The sequence below is a fragment of the Chanodichthys erythropterus genome, chromosome 24 (assembly GCF_024489055.1).
Source record: "Chanodichthys erythropterus isolate Z2021 chromosome 24, ASM2448905v1, whole genome shotgun sequence".
NCBI classification, from domain to species: Eukaryota; Metazoa; Chordata; class Actinopteri; order Cypriniformes; family Xenocyprididae; genus Chanodichthys; species Chanodichthys erythropterus.
In genome coordinates this window covers 12,435,150-12,451,472 of record NC_090244.1, presented here as the reverse complement: position 1 = coordinate 12,451,472, position 16,323 = coordinate 12,435,150, and the positions used below count along the sequence as shown (strand labels likewise).

General features: G+C 37.4%; 1 protein-coding gene across 1 annotated transcript in view; it reads right to left on the bottom strand.

Moving 5' to 3' along the window:
* The window catches only part of syt9b (synaptotagmin IXb), a 29,779-nt gene that overhangs the window by 7,200 nt on the left and 6,256 nt on the right, over window positions 1–16,323 (bottom strand). Inside the window, exons 2-3 of the mRNA XM_067379878.1 lie at window positions 14,613–14,976; window positions 13,861–14,407 (exon numbers count right to left, since the gene is read on the bottom strand). Of these exons, the coding sequence (XP_067235979.1) occupies window positions 13,861–14,407; window positions 14,613–14,976 (911 nt within the window). The remainder of the gene's footprint in view (window positions 1–13,860; window positions 14,408–14,612; window positions 14,977–16,323) is intronic.

Sequence of the window (16,323 nt, the reverse complement as noted above, 5' to 3'; positions counted from 1 at the left end):
ACTCTAAAAATCATCCTAAATATGAAAGAATAGCACAATACACAACACAACTATAACAATAATGGCACAGAGAAATTATATAGTTGGAATCCCTTTTTGGAATCATGATTTTTTTTTTTTCAGCTGATAAAACATAAAAACACTGACAGCCAATCAGAACCCATCCTGCTTTAAAGAGCTTGAACATTTAAAGTGGCAGACGACAAACCTGCAACGCTCACTTACAATAAACAGAGTGTTATTATTTGTTGGTGTGGATGCTAATATAGTTATCATAATTGTTATCTTTATAGTTACTGTCCTTGGTGTGAACGTGCATTTACAACTAAAATTTTAATATTTAGGATTAGGAGCTTCTTCAAACACAAAACTAAAAGGCACAAATTGTTTGTTGAATGTGTCACAATGTAATTTAAGATTGGCAAAGGCACTGTTATTGAATGAATTAGTGCCAATCTTATTGAACCCCACAGCGAACTTGCAACTCATTACACATGCAACGACAGACAGGAAGAGGGTAGAAAACATCAAATGATAATCAAGGGCAGAAACAACATACAATATGACCACTTTAAGAAATATAACACATTATGTTTTTCTGACATACAGTAAGGACTCAATACATTGCTAAAAGATGCATGTGAACAGAAGCATTTCACCTCAAAGAAATCCTGTTCTTGCACTTTGCTCTCCACTCCTAACAGCGAGCAGAAACCTGCTGCCTAATTATCACATCTGAAAATAGCCACAATTTGCACATTTTTTTAATTAGAGTTGTTCGTATAACAAACTAAAAATGTGATCCATAATTAACATCTCATCAAAATGAGCTTCAGTGTAGTGGGAGCCAATATACTAGCATAAACTATCGCTTTAATGGTGAGCATATCAAATGCACACCTCTGAAAAATATGATAATAACTGTTTATTTTTTATTTGAATGACATAGAAGTATAACAACAGTAGCAATTGTTTAATGGCACCACAAGAATGCACACATTCCCAAGTCTTACACAAGCTGATGTACTGCCGTTTCACACGTACGCACGTATCTATCTATCTATCTATATAAATCAACTTTCTTCCCCATTCTGATGCTCAGTTTGAACTTCAGCAGATCATCTCGACCATGTCTACATGCGTAAATGCATTGAGTTGCTGCCATGTGATTGGCTGTTAAGGTATTTGCATTAACAAGCAGTTGAACAGGTGTACCTAATAAAGTGGCCGGTGAGTGTATATAATATTTAAAAAGAATTTCATCAGAATTAACTTGTGAATGGTAAAAAGAAAGAAAAAAATAGACTAAATAGACTAATAAACAATGCTAAACCAGCTGCTTGGACAAGCCCCCCAGAGCAAACTACGGTTAAATGCATTACCCCAGAGCACAAATGTGATCTACGACACTATGTAGTTCCTGGGTCACCATTGGTCAACTGTTATGCATACATGCAGCTCTGTGGTTCATCTCAGTGCGTTAATGCAATGACACAACAGGATGGAACAGAAGACGACGGACATACATTAGCAATGAATCAAAGTGTGTGCAGAAACCAAATGGGCCTTTAATGCACACGGTAGCCAAGCACTGGCTGATCCCACTGCTGCCAGAACTTCCACGTACTGTCAATTATTAACTGATCTATGTTAATGGACACGCTCTGCACTGGGATCAGATGGGTGTGTAGTGTTGCTGAAAGCATGTAAGAACTCTTAACATTACTTAGTCTCTCATATCTTTCTACCCCCCAAGGATATAAGAGAATGATCTCGATGTTGCATGAGGCCCATCAGTGGGCATAAGAGAATCTTTGTTTTGCTTTGCAAAATATTATACACTGATCAGGCGTAACATTATGAGCACTGACAGGTGAATGAATAACACTGATTATCTCTTCATCACGGCACCTGTTAGTGGGTGGGATATATTAGGCAGCAAGTCAACATTTTGTCCTCAAAGTTAGGCCTTCAAATTGTGATGGCTAGATGACTGGGTCAAAGCATCTCCAAAACTGCAGCTCTTCTGGGGTGTTCCCGGTCTGCAGTGGTCAGTATCTATCAAAAGTGGTCCAAGGAAGGAACAGTGGCGGCCAAGGCTCATTGATGCACTTGGGGAGCGAAGGCTGGCCCATGTGGTCCGATCCAACAGACGAGCTACTGTAGCTCAAATTGCTCAAGAAGTTAATGCTGGTTCTGATAGAAAGGTGTCAGAATACACAATGCATCACAGTTTGTTGCGTATGGGGCTGCAGAGCCGCAGACCAGTCAGAGTACCCATGCTGACCCCTGTCCACCGCCGAAAGCGCCAACAGTGGGCATGTGAGCATCAGAACTGGACCATGGAGCAATGGAAGAAGGTGGCCTGGTCTGATGAATCACGTTTTCTTTTACATCACGTGGATGGCCGGGTGTGTGTGTGTCGCTTACCTGGGGAACACATGGCACCAGGATGCACTATGGGAAGAAGGCAAGCTGGTTGAGGCAGTGTGATGCTTTGGGCAATGTTCTGCTGGGAAACCTTGGGTCCTGCCATCCATGTGGATGTTACTTTGACACGTACCACCTACCTAAGCATTGTTGCAGACCATGTACACCCTTTCATGGAAATGGTATTCCCTGGTGGCTGTGGCCTCTTTCAGCAGGATAATGCACCCTGCCACAAAGCAAAAATATTTCAGGAATGGTTTGAGGAGCACAACAATGAGTTTGAGGTGTTGACTTGGCCTCCCAATTTCCCAGATCTCAATCCAATCGAGCAGAAAAATCGATAAGCAAAATAAACTCGAATTCAAGATAAATGATCTGAGTTCTATTAATTACATGGAAAACTCTGAATTTGTTGACTTTGTTTACATTTGTGACCGACAAAATATATGATGGATTGATCTTCAACAAGGTTTTTAAAATAAACATGTAAAGCAAAAAAGAGAGAGACTTACCCTAAACACCTGAGACTTGAAACCTAAAAAGCTTGAAACTTGACCTTCTCTAAAACTCTTCACACTTGACTTGAACTCTACTTTAAATGCTAAAGACTTGTTTTAAGGGTATTATTTCCACTGAAATACGAGAAAATCACCGTTTTAGCAAATGGGCTTATGCTGTGTGCATGCAGGTCATGGATTTACTGCCTTTCTGGAAGTGACATTGAGGACTGTAAAGGAAACTGCATGAGTGGTCAGCACACCTCATTGGGCTTCTAAGGCTTCCTGACAAATCTAATCATCTGTGATTGTGTGTATTTGAGGAGCTCAGAGGGCCTGTTAAGATAGATCAGTCCCATTCGAAGCAGTTCAGAGCCCTCAGGCTTCTCGCACAGTAGGAGGCTCCATCTATTACGATGAAGCAGAAAGGTCATGGAGGCAGGCAGCAGAGATAGGCTCATTATCTGGCCAGGTCGCAGCACTGCGTCCGGTCCTGTCTGCCATGCTGAGAGTTGTGTTCATTAATTCTCTACAGGGATGAACTGGAACTGGATGGTGTTTTCCTGCCTCACAAGGCTCAGACTCAAGTGCAGTTCCACAGTGAAAACTACTTCTCTATCACCTTTAATTGCCTTTCAAATGCTGGAACATGGATTCAAACATTGATAAAGGATCAGTTTACAAAACCTTTCCTAACAACATGGGCATATTTAAAGAGATAGTTCCCCTAAAAATTAAAATCAGCCATTATTTACTCACCGTCATGTCGTTCCAAATCTGTATGATGACTTTCTTTCTTCTGCAGAACACAAAAGAAGATTTTTTTTTTAAAGTTACAAGTCATTTGGGTCCAAAAAACATGTTTGGATCCCACTTTCATTGTATGGACAAAAATAATATATTCTTTTGCGTTCCTCAGAAGAAATAAAAACCACCATTCTAAAGTTTTGGGTCAGTTTTTGCTTTTATTCAGCAAAAATGCATTAAATTGATTATAAGTGAGGGTAAAGATATTAATGATGTTACAAAAAAAAAAAAAAAATCTATTTAAAATAAATTTTCTTTTGGAGTTTCTATTCATCAAATATTCCTGAAAAAAAGTGTCCGGTTTCCACAAAGATAAAGTGATGCCCATGTATTGGAGTTAAAAATTTTGCATTGTAACTGTGCTGTGTTTTCTTTTAAAAATGGCAATATAATATTTCCTGGCATTTTTATTTGAATAAAATTGGATGGTATCCTAGTAACAGCCAAGTATGCAGAAAGATCAATAACTGTGATGGCCTGTGGGTTTGGTGTAATGTAGGCAGTTTGTGTTTGTTGTTCTTTGCACATTATAATTAATGTCTAGGAAAGGAAGTATGGGTAAGGGAGTAAGGTAATGTTTCCTCTTGTTGCCTTTGTTTCATCCATACGAAGCACAGCTTTCATTAACAGAGAGGTAAGGTTGACTCTTGTTGCAAATTAAATCCTAAATTGGATTCTCCTCATCAAGCCAAATCCTGGTTGCTTCATTATAATGACAAATGCTTTGTGTTTTAAAGCAAGCAGCACACAAAATTAAGAAATAAAATGCTAGAGGCTTTTGTTTAAACGATTCGTTCACTAAAATGTCATTACTTACTCAGCCTCATGTTGTTCCAAACCTCTAAGACTTTGTTTCTTCCTTGTTTAATGTTTATGATGCTATTTTTTCAAGATTAAACAGTGATCAGGAGCTCCAAAAAGAACAAAAAACATCATAAAAGTGATAAGCCATAGAAGCTTTGTGCGAAAAAATGTGTGACAAAACGTCTTTATTCTCAGAAAATCTTGCTCTTCGCTGTAGATTTCAAATGTCATTTGTGCTTGACATGTGTTGACATATGGTGTCAATGATGTCAAACCTGCTGTGATGCGTCTCAACGAAGTTTGAACATTTGTGTGAATGAGTTTTGGAGCACTATAGCAGAGATCAATTAATGACAATTTAAATTTTGGTTTATACTTTTTACACATAAAAACTTATTTAATGAATTTTACTGGAAAACAAGAAAAACTTTATTTTTTTGTAAATCCTTAAAATAAATTTACTTGAGAAGCAGCACTGCAATCTGCAAAATATTAAGACTTTTTCCTCATTGTTTTTGTCTTGAATACATGTATTTTCTCTTACTGCACTGGCTGATTCTTTCATTTTCCAAAATGATTTATACTTAAATCAAGTGTAGAAAATCTGCTAAATTTGACTAATTATACAATGCAGACTATTGAGTCAATGATGTGACGCGTGACGGGTCATCTTTTTGTCCAAAGGCCTTAATAATAATAAAAAAACAAAGATATGACATCCAAAGTATGTAAGGTAGTACAACTAGATCTCTTATCGAATCCAAAAGGTTTTAATTATATTTTGCTACATAAAAATGTATTTTAAAGATTTTGAAGTGTCAAAAGGTAATTCGGTTTAACCATCCAAAGGCAAATACAGCCATTTCATTTGTGATTAAAATATCTTAAAATGTAATAAATATATATTTTTTTAGTCTGGCATGATTTTATAATATCATATATTAACATAGTGCAAAATGGTATTAAAATTATGTATAGAAGTCTTTGCTTTTTCTTTTTGTTTCACTGAATGACATTTACTGATGTTATTCGGAGCAGAGCCCATAGAACTTAAAGCAATGCAATTGATTTATTGTAGCCAAACAGTAAAAATATCACAGTAAATTAGTAAAATAAGACTGTTCATCTACAAACCCGATTCCAAAAAAGTTGGGACACTGTACAAATTGTGAATAAAAACAGAATGCCATGATGTGGAAGTTTCAAATGTCAATATTTTATTCAGAATACAACATAGATGACAAATCAAATGTTTAAACTAAGAAAATGTATAATTTTAAGGGAAAAATAAGTTGATTTTAAATTTCATGGCATCAACACATCTCAAAAAAGTTGGGACAAGGCCATGTTTACCACTGTGTGGCATCCCCTCTTCTTTTTATAACAGTCTGCAAACGTCTGGGGACTGAGGAGACAAGTTGCTCAAGTTTAGGAATAGGAATGTTGTCCCATTCTTGTCTAATACAGGCTTCTAGTTGCTCAACTGTCTAAGGTCTTCATTGTCACATCTTCCTCTTTATGATGCGGCAAATGTTTTCTATGGGTGAAAGATCTGGACTGCAGGCTGGCCATTTCAGTACCCGGATCCTTCTTCTACGCAGCCATGATGTTGTAATTGATGCAGTATGTGGTCTGGCATTGTCATGTTGGAAAATGTAAGGTCTTCCCTGAAAGAGACGACGTCCGGATGGGAACATATGTTGTTCTAGAACTTGGATATACCTTTCAGCATTGATGGTGCCTTTCCAGATGTGTAAGCTGCCCATGCCACATGCACTCATGTAACCCCATACCATCAGAGATGCAGGCTTCTGAACTGAGCGCTAATAACAACTTGGGTTGTCATTGTCCTCTTTAGTCCGGATGACATGGCATCCCAGTTTTCCAAAAAGAACTTCAAATTTTGATTCGTCTGACCACAGAACAGTTTTCCATTTTGCCACAGTCCATTTTAAATGAGCCTTGGCCCAGAGAAAACGCCTGCGCTTCTGAAACATGTTTAGATATGGCTTAGATATAGAGTTTTAGTCGGCAACGGCGAATGGCACGGTGGATTGTGTTCACCGACAATGTTTTCTGGAAGTATTCCTGAGCCCATGTTGTGATTTCCATTACAGTAGCATTCCTGTATGTGGTCATGGGAATCCAGTATGGTTTTCCGCCCTTGACTCTTACGCACAGAGATTGTTCCAGATACTCTGAATCTTTGGATGATATTATGCACTATAGATGATGATAATTTCAAACTCTTTGCAATTTTTTTCTTTCTGATATTGCTCCACTATTTTTCGCCGCAGCATTGGGGGAATTGGTGATCCTCTGCCCATCTTGACTTCTGAGAGACACTGCCACTCTGAGAGGCTCTTTTTATACCCAATCATGTTGCCACTTGACCTAATATATTGCAAATTGGTCCTCCAGCTGTTCCTTATATGTACATTTGACTTTTATTATTGCTACCTGTCCCAACTTTTTTGGAATGTGTAGCTCTCATGAAATCCAAAATGAGCCAATATTTGGCATGACATTTCAGAATGTCTCACTTTCAACATTTGATAGGTTATCTATATTCTATTGTGAATAAAATATAAGCTTATGAGATTTGTAAATTATTGCATTCCTTTTTTGTTCACAATTTGTACAGTGTCCCAACATTTTTGGAATCGGGTTTGTAATTGTACCTTCAATTGTGCTTCATACTGTTTCTTTCCCTGACCTCTATTCGTGTCATGGTAAAGTGGGCGGGATGTGGTGGGAAGGGGCGTGGCAAGGGGCTATTAATGTTCTAAACACACCCTCTTTTTTGTGTGTGAGAGACATTAAGGGTTGGACCTCATGAAACCAATTCCTCTCTGGCAAGGTAATTGAATTACGCCCTTCCATCTGTAGACTATAGGATAACAGACGCCTCTGCTCTCATAAGCACTTAAATCAATTCAGCGGTAAAATTATGGTCACTTGCGCACTGTGAATGAAATTATAGTGCAGTTGTGAAGAGGTTGAATAAGGCTCGGAGAGGGTCTATCTAGTGTGATTTTCGATCTCCAATCCCACCCACCCCCACTCATTCAAAGGCTTATTAACAAGGGCTGGTTGCCACATTAGAAAGAAAGAGCATAATGAAAACATTGAGGAAAGTCAGGGCAATGTAAAGAGGCTTGTTAACATTTGCTAAATCACTGATTTTCCATTTTGTGACAAGACCACATGCAGAAAGTAAATCTGTACTCTGGCAATAGCACAAAACCTTAGAATTTCAAATGAATTAAACTCAGTATTTGGGCTTATTCAAAATAAGTAATATTTTAACTTTATATCTAACACATTAACTGTTTGTCTTACAATTGTGAATTTTACATCTGAAAATTGCAACTTTATTTCTCCTAATCGTATCTTTATATCTCAATTGTGCTTTCATATCTTAAAATTGTGGTTTTACATCTTGTAATTGTGTCTTTATATCTCAATCTAACAGATGCAACTAATTTTCACAATTTCGACTTTAATTGTCCCTTAATTTCCTTTTTACAACTTTTCCATTATTCAGTTACATATAGTGTCATCAGCAATGTATCTAGCCATGCACACAAAAACATTTGTCAAGTTTTTCAACAACTTTTTCCTTATATCTGTTACTACATCCTACGCCAGGGTTGCCAGGTTTCACAACAAAACCCACCCAATTGCTACTCAAAAGTAGCCCAAAACTAGCCCAATCGTGTTTCGGAGGTGGGTTGATGGAGAACACAAAACAGTCCCTGGTAAAATTTGCATTCCATGGGCTAAATATCATGTTATTTGATGACGCTTCAACTCGCAGACATGAAAAACAACCCGCAGCAACAGTGTTAAAGTAGCCCATTTCCACGCGAAAACTGCAGACTTGGCAACACTGGCTTACGCAGACCCAGTCTTTCTCTTTGAACTTCCGTAGAGCTATATATTATCTGCGAATGCAACCAGCTTTACTGACTTCAACTGCATACTATTTCAAAATGTCTGCTGAAACACCCCTGTCTTTCATGTCGAGGTATGCTTAAAAAAAAACACACACACAAGAAAATACAGGTTTTGCTTTTTTACAACTCTCTGAACCTCAGTCAGATTGTTGTATTGCTTGCTGTATGTAGAATGATGGCATGGGATTATGATGAATACAATTGGATTAAATTTACTTTAAGGCTACTTTTCATCATAAATAAGTTTGGGGTCAGTGGAATTTTCCCCCTATTAACACTTTTATTCAGCAAGGAAACATTAAATTGATCAAAAGTAACAGTAAAGACATTTACATACAACTTTTTTCAACATGAAACGATTCTTGAGCAGCAAATCAGCATATTACAATGATTTCTGAAGGATTATGTGACACTGAAGACTGAAGTAATGATGCTGAAAAATGTGGCAACAGGATATGCATGTACACTAATGTGAAACAAGCAATTATCTCATGTCACACTCATTCCTGGTCTATTCTAAGTGTTTGAAAGCCAAGAATTGCTGGATTATAGCCTCCGTTTCAAGTTTACAAAAAGTGTAATTTCAGTCGCAATCCAAGGTAAATGTCTCATGGTTAGAGGTGAATCCTGACAGGAGATTCAATGGCACTAGATCCTGCTGATCGACCTTTTACACTTCCGGATTAGAGATGCCTCAATCTTTCTCTCTCCAGCTGGGTGGAATGGATTGGCCTTTTCGTACATTAACTAGCTGGTGTTTTATTTATAGGCAGAGTGGAATTACACCTTGAATAGATCTGAGCAAACATAATCAGTCATTCAGATTGGAATGCAAATTACTTGCACACAAAAAAAAATGGAAAGGTTAAAGTTGCTTTTTTTTTCAGAGTTGATATTCAGAAAGTTGTATTCACATGTCATGGTAGTGTACGGTGGATTGTATTTCATTTCAATCTAAGACCGGCTGTGCTGCTGGAACTCTCATGCATTTTTAAGAAGTTACTCAGAATCCCTAAAGTAATATAGAGAGTTAGCATGAAGGTAGAGACACTCTGACATCTGTGCTACACTGTTAGCTGATCGATGCCAGTTATATAGAAATGAACCTGATACAATCAAATAGAGACAGCAGAAAGATAAATGGTGCAAATTATATATATATATTTATTTATTTTTGCCTTTATTAATCATGTCGGCTCTATCCAATAAGAAACGCAAACATGATTTATCATTATAGAGTGCTGCAGAGATGAAGTCAAAACCCAAAAGAATAATTCGCCAGAGATTTTCCTATTGGTTTTTACATTTATGAGTAAAATAAGATCCGTGGTAAACACGATACTCGGATGTTTTGCTCTACAATGTAAATTACACACATCCATAATGGAAAAAGCAAATATTAAAGTTATTTTTATTTTAATAAGTAACTAGATAAGAACGGTTGGGGTGTGAGTGTGTGCAGTTTACCATAGACCTTATTTTACTCATAAATTGAAAAACCCCATCATAAAAACACATAGGAAAAATCTCGAGGGAACCAGTGGTGAATTAGTCTTCTGGGTTTTGATGTCATCCCTGCCTGCAGCACTCTTTTAAGTGGGGAAAAGCCTGATTTCCACTTTTAAATTCAACAAAAAAACCTTAAACATTGACCTTATTTACTTTCTCAGAACACAAACTGTGCTTTTGTAATCCTGTGAATCGGGGTTGCCAGGTTTGCGTAACAAAACCAGCCCGATTGCTATTCGAAACCTGGCCAATCATGGCCAAAACTATCCCAATCATGTTCCCGGTCGTTTCAACCCATGGACTAAAAAAAACAACCACGGCAACAGTGTAAAAATAGCCAAATCTGTGGGAAAACTGCAGACTTGGCAACTCTGCTCTGAATTGACTTTAGTTAAAGGGATAGTTCACCCAAAAAATGAAAATTCTGTCATCATTTACTCATCCTCAGGTTTTTCCAAACCTATATAAATGTCCTTGTTATGATGAACACAAAATATTTGGAAGAATGTCAGTAACCAAACAGATTGCATCCCCCATTGACTACCATAGTAGGAAAAATAAATACTATTGAAGTCAATGGCTAACATTCAAATTTCCTCCAATATGGTGTTTAACACCCATGTTTCACCATTGAAACCATCCTTGGTTAAGTTCCATCCTAGTTTTTTTCAATTAAATATCTTGTAGCAATGGACATATGTCAGATTACAAAAGCAAAATGGGCTGCAATGGCAATTGACTCTAAGGTTTGTCTTAGAGTAATTGCTTTATGAATGTGTGCACAATGAGCAAACAGCAGAAAACACAATTGTACAATTGTTTAACTGGCACTAAGGTCATCGACATATAGTAATAACAGCATCTTATGTTATCGAGATGTAAAGTCTTACAGCATAGCATTACATAAGTTTATGTTAGATATACAATCAAGCCTCCAAAAATGATTAATGCATGGATGGCACGTGTGGATTGTGTTCCACCAAGCTGGCGGTCCCTAGAGATATGGCCCACTTATATGAACTGAAACAGCCTGTGATGCTTGCTATCACTTAGACACTAACCTCTAGATCCAGTGAAATACATTGGTATAAGCTCTATCCAATAAATATTTATAAAGAATATGGGTTTAAAAATAAGTTAAAAAGACATGAAATTCCTAATAGACTAAAATAAACATGTCAACAGTATTAACTACTTATTTATAGCATGGATAACGTTCATATATGCAGTATGGCTGCCAACCCTAAGGGAACAGAATTGAGATCCACATCAAATCCCTACAGGATGTAGTTTTTCCTGTATTTTAACACCTTACACCTAAACAGCTGAGAATATTTAGGTTATTGCATATAAATCAGTTTAAAATTTTAAATTACAGACAAGGCTTTAAAACAAATGGTGAAAGTCATCAGCCAAACAGAAGTCAAACAGGTTTCAAAATATCATGAGAGTGAGTAAATCACATTTTAAATTTTTGGGTGAACTATTCCTTTAAGTATTGTACGTCATAAGACCACCTGCACACAAAAACCTTTGTTTCTCTTTCTAGGCTGAGGGCATTTACTCCCAGACAACTGGCACAAGTCCACTTATAAGCCGGATCAATTTCACCCCATCAGACATCTATCCTGTGCTCCTCCATTTAAAACAATAAACCTAAAACCGCTGTATATTCATGTCAGAGCAAACTCTCCAGCAGCCATTTCAAATATAGGTCACCCCTACGTGGGCCATGTGTGATTATGAAATATTCACGCTTCTCAAAGTATATTTTTATGTTGCTACCTCTGAAGCATGAAAGTGATCGGAGAAGAGAAAAAAAACTATCCTCAAATATTTTCACTTGTTCTTTCAGTATGACTATTAAATGCATTTACTTCAGAGCAGCCACAAATGGTCTAATAGTCATTCATAGTGTTAATGAACTGTTAACCCTATTATAATCTTGCCAAAAGTACACAGTATTGTTCGAACTGGAGAATCTGTTAAGACAGAGGTTGGGATCAAAGCAAATTGCAACACATTTAACTACTATTTATTAAAATGACTTTTAATGGTGAAAGACCTCAAAAAAGAAAAGCGAGATGAGATGCATGTTTATAAGTAGTAGTGAAATCAAGGAAATATTATATATACATTTAGATGATTCAATGTTTTTGAAAGAATTCTCTAATGCTCTCCGAGGATCAATTATTTAGATAAAGAATACAGTAACCTAAATCTATGGAAGCTTGTTTCCGCCATGGAATAAAAAATAAAAAAGGTAATTGTGGCTTTTATCTCACAATTCTGACTTTTTTTTCTCAGAATTGCGAGTTATAAAGTCAGAATTGCATGATATAAAGTCAGAATTGCATGATATAAAGTCAGAATTGCGAGTTATAAATTCAGAATTGCAGGTTATAAAATCAGAATTGCAGGTTATAAAGTCTGAATTGCGAGTTATAAAGTTTGAATTGTGTGATATAAAGTCTGAATTGCATGATATAAAGTCAGAATTGCGGGTTATAAAGTCAGAATTGCGGGTTATAAAGTCAGAATTGCGAGTTATAAAGTCAGAATTGCGGGTTATAAAGTCAGAATTGCGGGTTATAAAGTCAGAATTGCGGGTTATAAAGTCAGAATTGTGAGTTATAAAGTCTGAATTGCGAGTCATAAAGTCTGAATTGTGAGTTATAAAGTCTGAATTGTGAGTTATAAAGTCAGAATTGTGAGATATAAAGTCAGAATTGCGAGTTATAAAGTCAGAATTGCGAGTTATAAAGTCAGAATTGCGAGTTATAAAGTCAGAATTGTGATATAAAGTCAGAATTGCGAGTTATAAAGTCAGAATTATGTGATATAAAGTCAGAATTGCGAGTTATAAAGTCTGAATTGCGAGTTATAAAGTCTGAATTGCGAGATATAAAGTCAGAATTGCGAGTTATAAAGTCTGAATTGCGAGTTATAAAGTCAGAATTATGTGATATAAAGTCAGAATTGCGAGTTATAAAGTCAGAATTGTGTGATATAAAGTCAGAATTGTGAGATAAAAAGGTCGCAATTACCTTTTTTATTTTTATTTTTAGTGGAGGAAACAAGCTTCCATAAAAAATGGTAATATTGTTTAACAATTTAAATAACTTTTCTGTTTTGACATTTTAAATTGTAATTTATTGCTGTGATGCAAAGCTGAATTTTCAGCATCAAGAAACATTTCTTCTTATTATTACCAATGTTAAAAACTGTTGTGGTGCTTAATATTTGTGGAATATATTGTGGAAACTGTGCTGTCCTTTCAGGATTCTTTGATTAATAGAAAGTTAAAAAGAACAGCATTTATTTGAAATATAAATCATTCATAAATTTTTTTTTAAAAAATGCATCCTTGCTGAATAAAAGCATTATTATTTAAAAAAATCTTACTTCCTTGATTTCCCTAATTATAAACATTTTCAATAAATATACAAATAAATAAATACAGAAAATACATGCATATACATTAGAAAATGATTATAATTACTGAAATTAAGGTAAACGCACACAAACTGTTCTTGTGTTTGCATTAATTTAAACTGACACTATCATCAATGTACAAATTCCCTGCATAGATTTCCAATAGCAGCCTCCTGAGTCACACACTCAAAGCCCCCACAGTGTTGCAACTCTACATACGGCAGATAAAACGACCTACAACTCATTTAAACCAGGTGATGAAACAGCCTTGCTTTCCTCTCACGAATGTTACTTTCCTCACTACTTAGAGATTCTGCCACAACATTATTTGAGAGATCTGAGCACACAAAATGTTTAAGGGCAAATTCAGCAGCAATATTGACAAGACATACATATATAGACACACTAAAAAGACTTACCGCACTAACATAAAGGATATCCCTGCAGAGCTTGGTTTCCTGTGGAAAGTCAGGTAGATCAAGGAAGTTGTCCACCACCACTTGGCCAATGACGTCGTGACGCGAAAATCGGTCGAAGTCATAGACGCTGAAATGGAGTTTCCGCGTGGGAAGCTCAGTGTATGCAACAGGAAACAGGAAAACCTCGTCGAAGATGGGGTTCAGAGTTTTGCGGTGTACCTTGGTTTGATGCTTGGTTTTACGTTCTGGCAACAGGTAGATCTTCACGTATGGGTCGGAGGTTCCCGTAAAGTCCTTGGCAGGTAGATCTTGGGCCTTGTGGATCTTCACGATGAGCTGCTCCAAGTCACAGTCGTATTTGAGGATGAAGTGCAGGCGGCCGCAGCTGTCGGCTCGCCTGACGTCGTCCCCATCCACCGACCGCTGCTTGTAGAGCTCAGGCTTGATGCGTCCCAAGCTTGGACCCGTTATGGACTCCTGTCTCTGGAACTGGGCCATGTTGAAATCGGGGTTGGAGACGTTCATCTGTCTCCGGATGGAGTTGTGCCTGAAGTGAGAAGAAGGGGGGCAGATGTCTGTTGGTCAACACTATGCTAGACATCTTCTGAATAACGAGACTGAAAAGAACTTTAATTAAAGCTGAAGGTCACAGAGGCTCACACTGTGTAACAAATGCCAACTGGGGATTGCTAAATGAATATCAATGGTGGCTGAGTGATTATGCCTGATGAAGTCAGGAAAACATGACTCACCTGACAGATGAGGTCGGTTCGGTGACTTGTCGCTGTACGCGAGCTACATGGATGTGGTTGAGCTCCTTCGCCTTAGACTGGGCCTCCAGCTGGATGTCCGGGGACGTGTGGCTGATCTTCATGGCTGACTCCGGGAGCACCGTTGGGCCGGTGGGATCCTTTTCAAAGTCCTCGCTGTATTCCCGCTCCAGGCCCTCCACCTCGGTCAGGACCGGCTTCTGCTCGCCCTGCTGGTCTTTTAGGCTGGGCCAGAAGCGATCTCGCCATGGCACCCAAAACAACTTCCACGACACGAACAGGGAGACGGCAAACAGCGCTAGGCCACATGTGGTCACCAAAAGCGACAATAGACTCACAGACACATCTGGAGCAAAGACCAAGAGAGAAAGTCTGTCATCCTCCACCCTGACGATAACTATAAAGTTTTAATAATCATTCTAATTCTATGCGAAAAGGCTGTAATGAAACAATATCACTGGAATCACTTTCAGAACCATTTATTCCAGCTGATGAATGATAAAACATTGACAGCCAATCAGAGTCCAACAGACTTTAAATTGCTCTAGCATTTAAAACGGTGCATGCTTATAATGCACAGAACATTATTGTGTTATGGTGTGAATGCTATTAAACACTCTAATATATAATATATATCCAGCCCAAAAAAATAATCGGTTTGTTTCCTGATAATTTACTCACCCCCATGTCATCCAAAATGTTTCTTTCTTTCTTTCTTCAGTTGAAAACATGCAAAGACCAAGTTAAACAGGCTTTACAGAAAAATGTAAAAGAAAGATGTCTGACGATTTTGAAGGTCGAGGAGAAAATGAGATGGAGTTTTTTGCCCTACCGCGGTACTTCAGCCTATGTCACGCGTGACCTTTCCAACATGATTACTTAATGTGTGGTGCATCGCAGAGCTAGTGCAAGGCGAGCATTTGTGGTTAAAAAGTATATAGTTTTTTTAGAAAATGACCTATTGTTTCACTAGACATGATCCTTATTCCTCATCTGGGATTGTGTAGAACCCTTTGAAGCTGCACAGAAACTGCAATTTGGACCTTGGACCCCAGTGAAGTCCACTATATGGATAAAAATCCTGGAATGTTTTCCTCAAAAACCTTAATTTCTTTTTGACTAAAGAAAGAAAGACATAAACATCTTGGATGACATGAGGGTGAGTAAATTATCAGGAAATTTTAATTCTGAAGTGAACTAATCCTTTAAACAACCATGTAGGAATACACATTCCAGGATGACAATGTCAAGATTCATCAGACTCAAACTGTGAAAGAATGGTCAGGAGGGAGCATGGAGAGTCATTTTCACACATGAATTGGCACCTCTGAGTCCTGACCTTAAATTCATTGAAAGTCTTTGGGATGTGCTGGAGAAGACTTTACAGAGTGCTCACCTCTTACATTGTCAATCCGAGATCTTGACCGAAAATTGATGCACCTTTCACAACATTTATTTCCATCAAGACGATATAACATGCTAGAAACATAACAATCACTGTAATCTTAAGCATTTGCCTATTTAAATCCAAACTGCAACTTTTTTTGGGGCGGACAGTGTAGTTATCATTTCTGTTATTGTTCTTAGTGTGAAGGGCCTATAGTCTTAGGCTAATTAACATAAATTTCATTAACAGAATCATTAAAGAGAAATTAAGAAATTCAAAATGGCTTGATTAGTTCTGCTAGCGGAT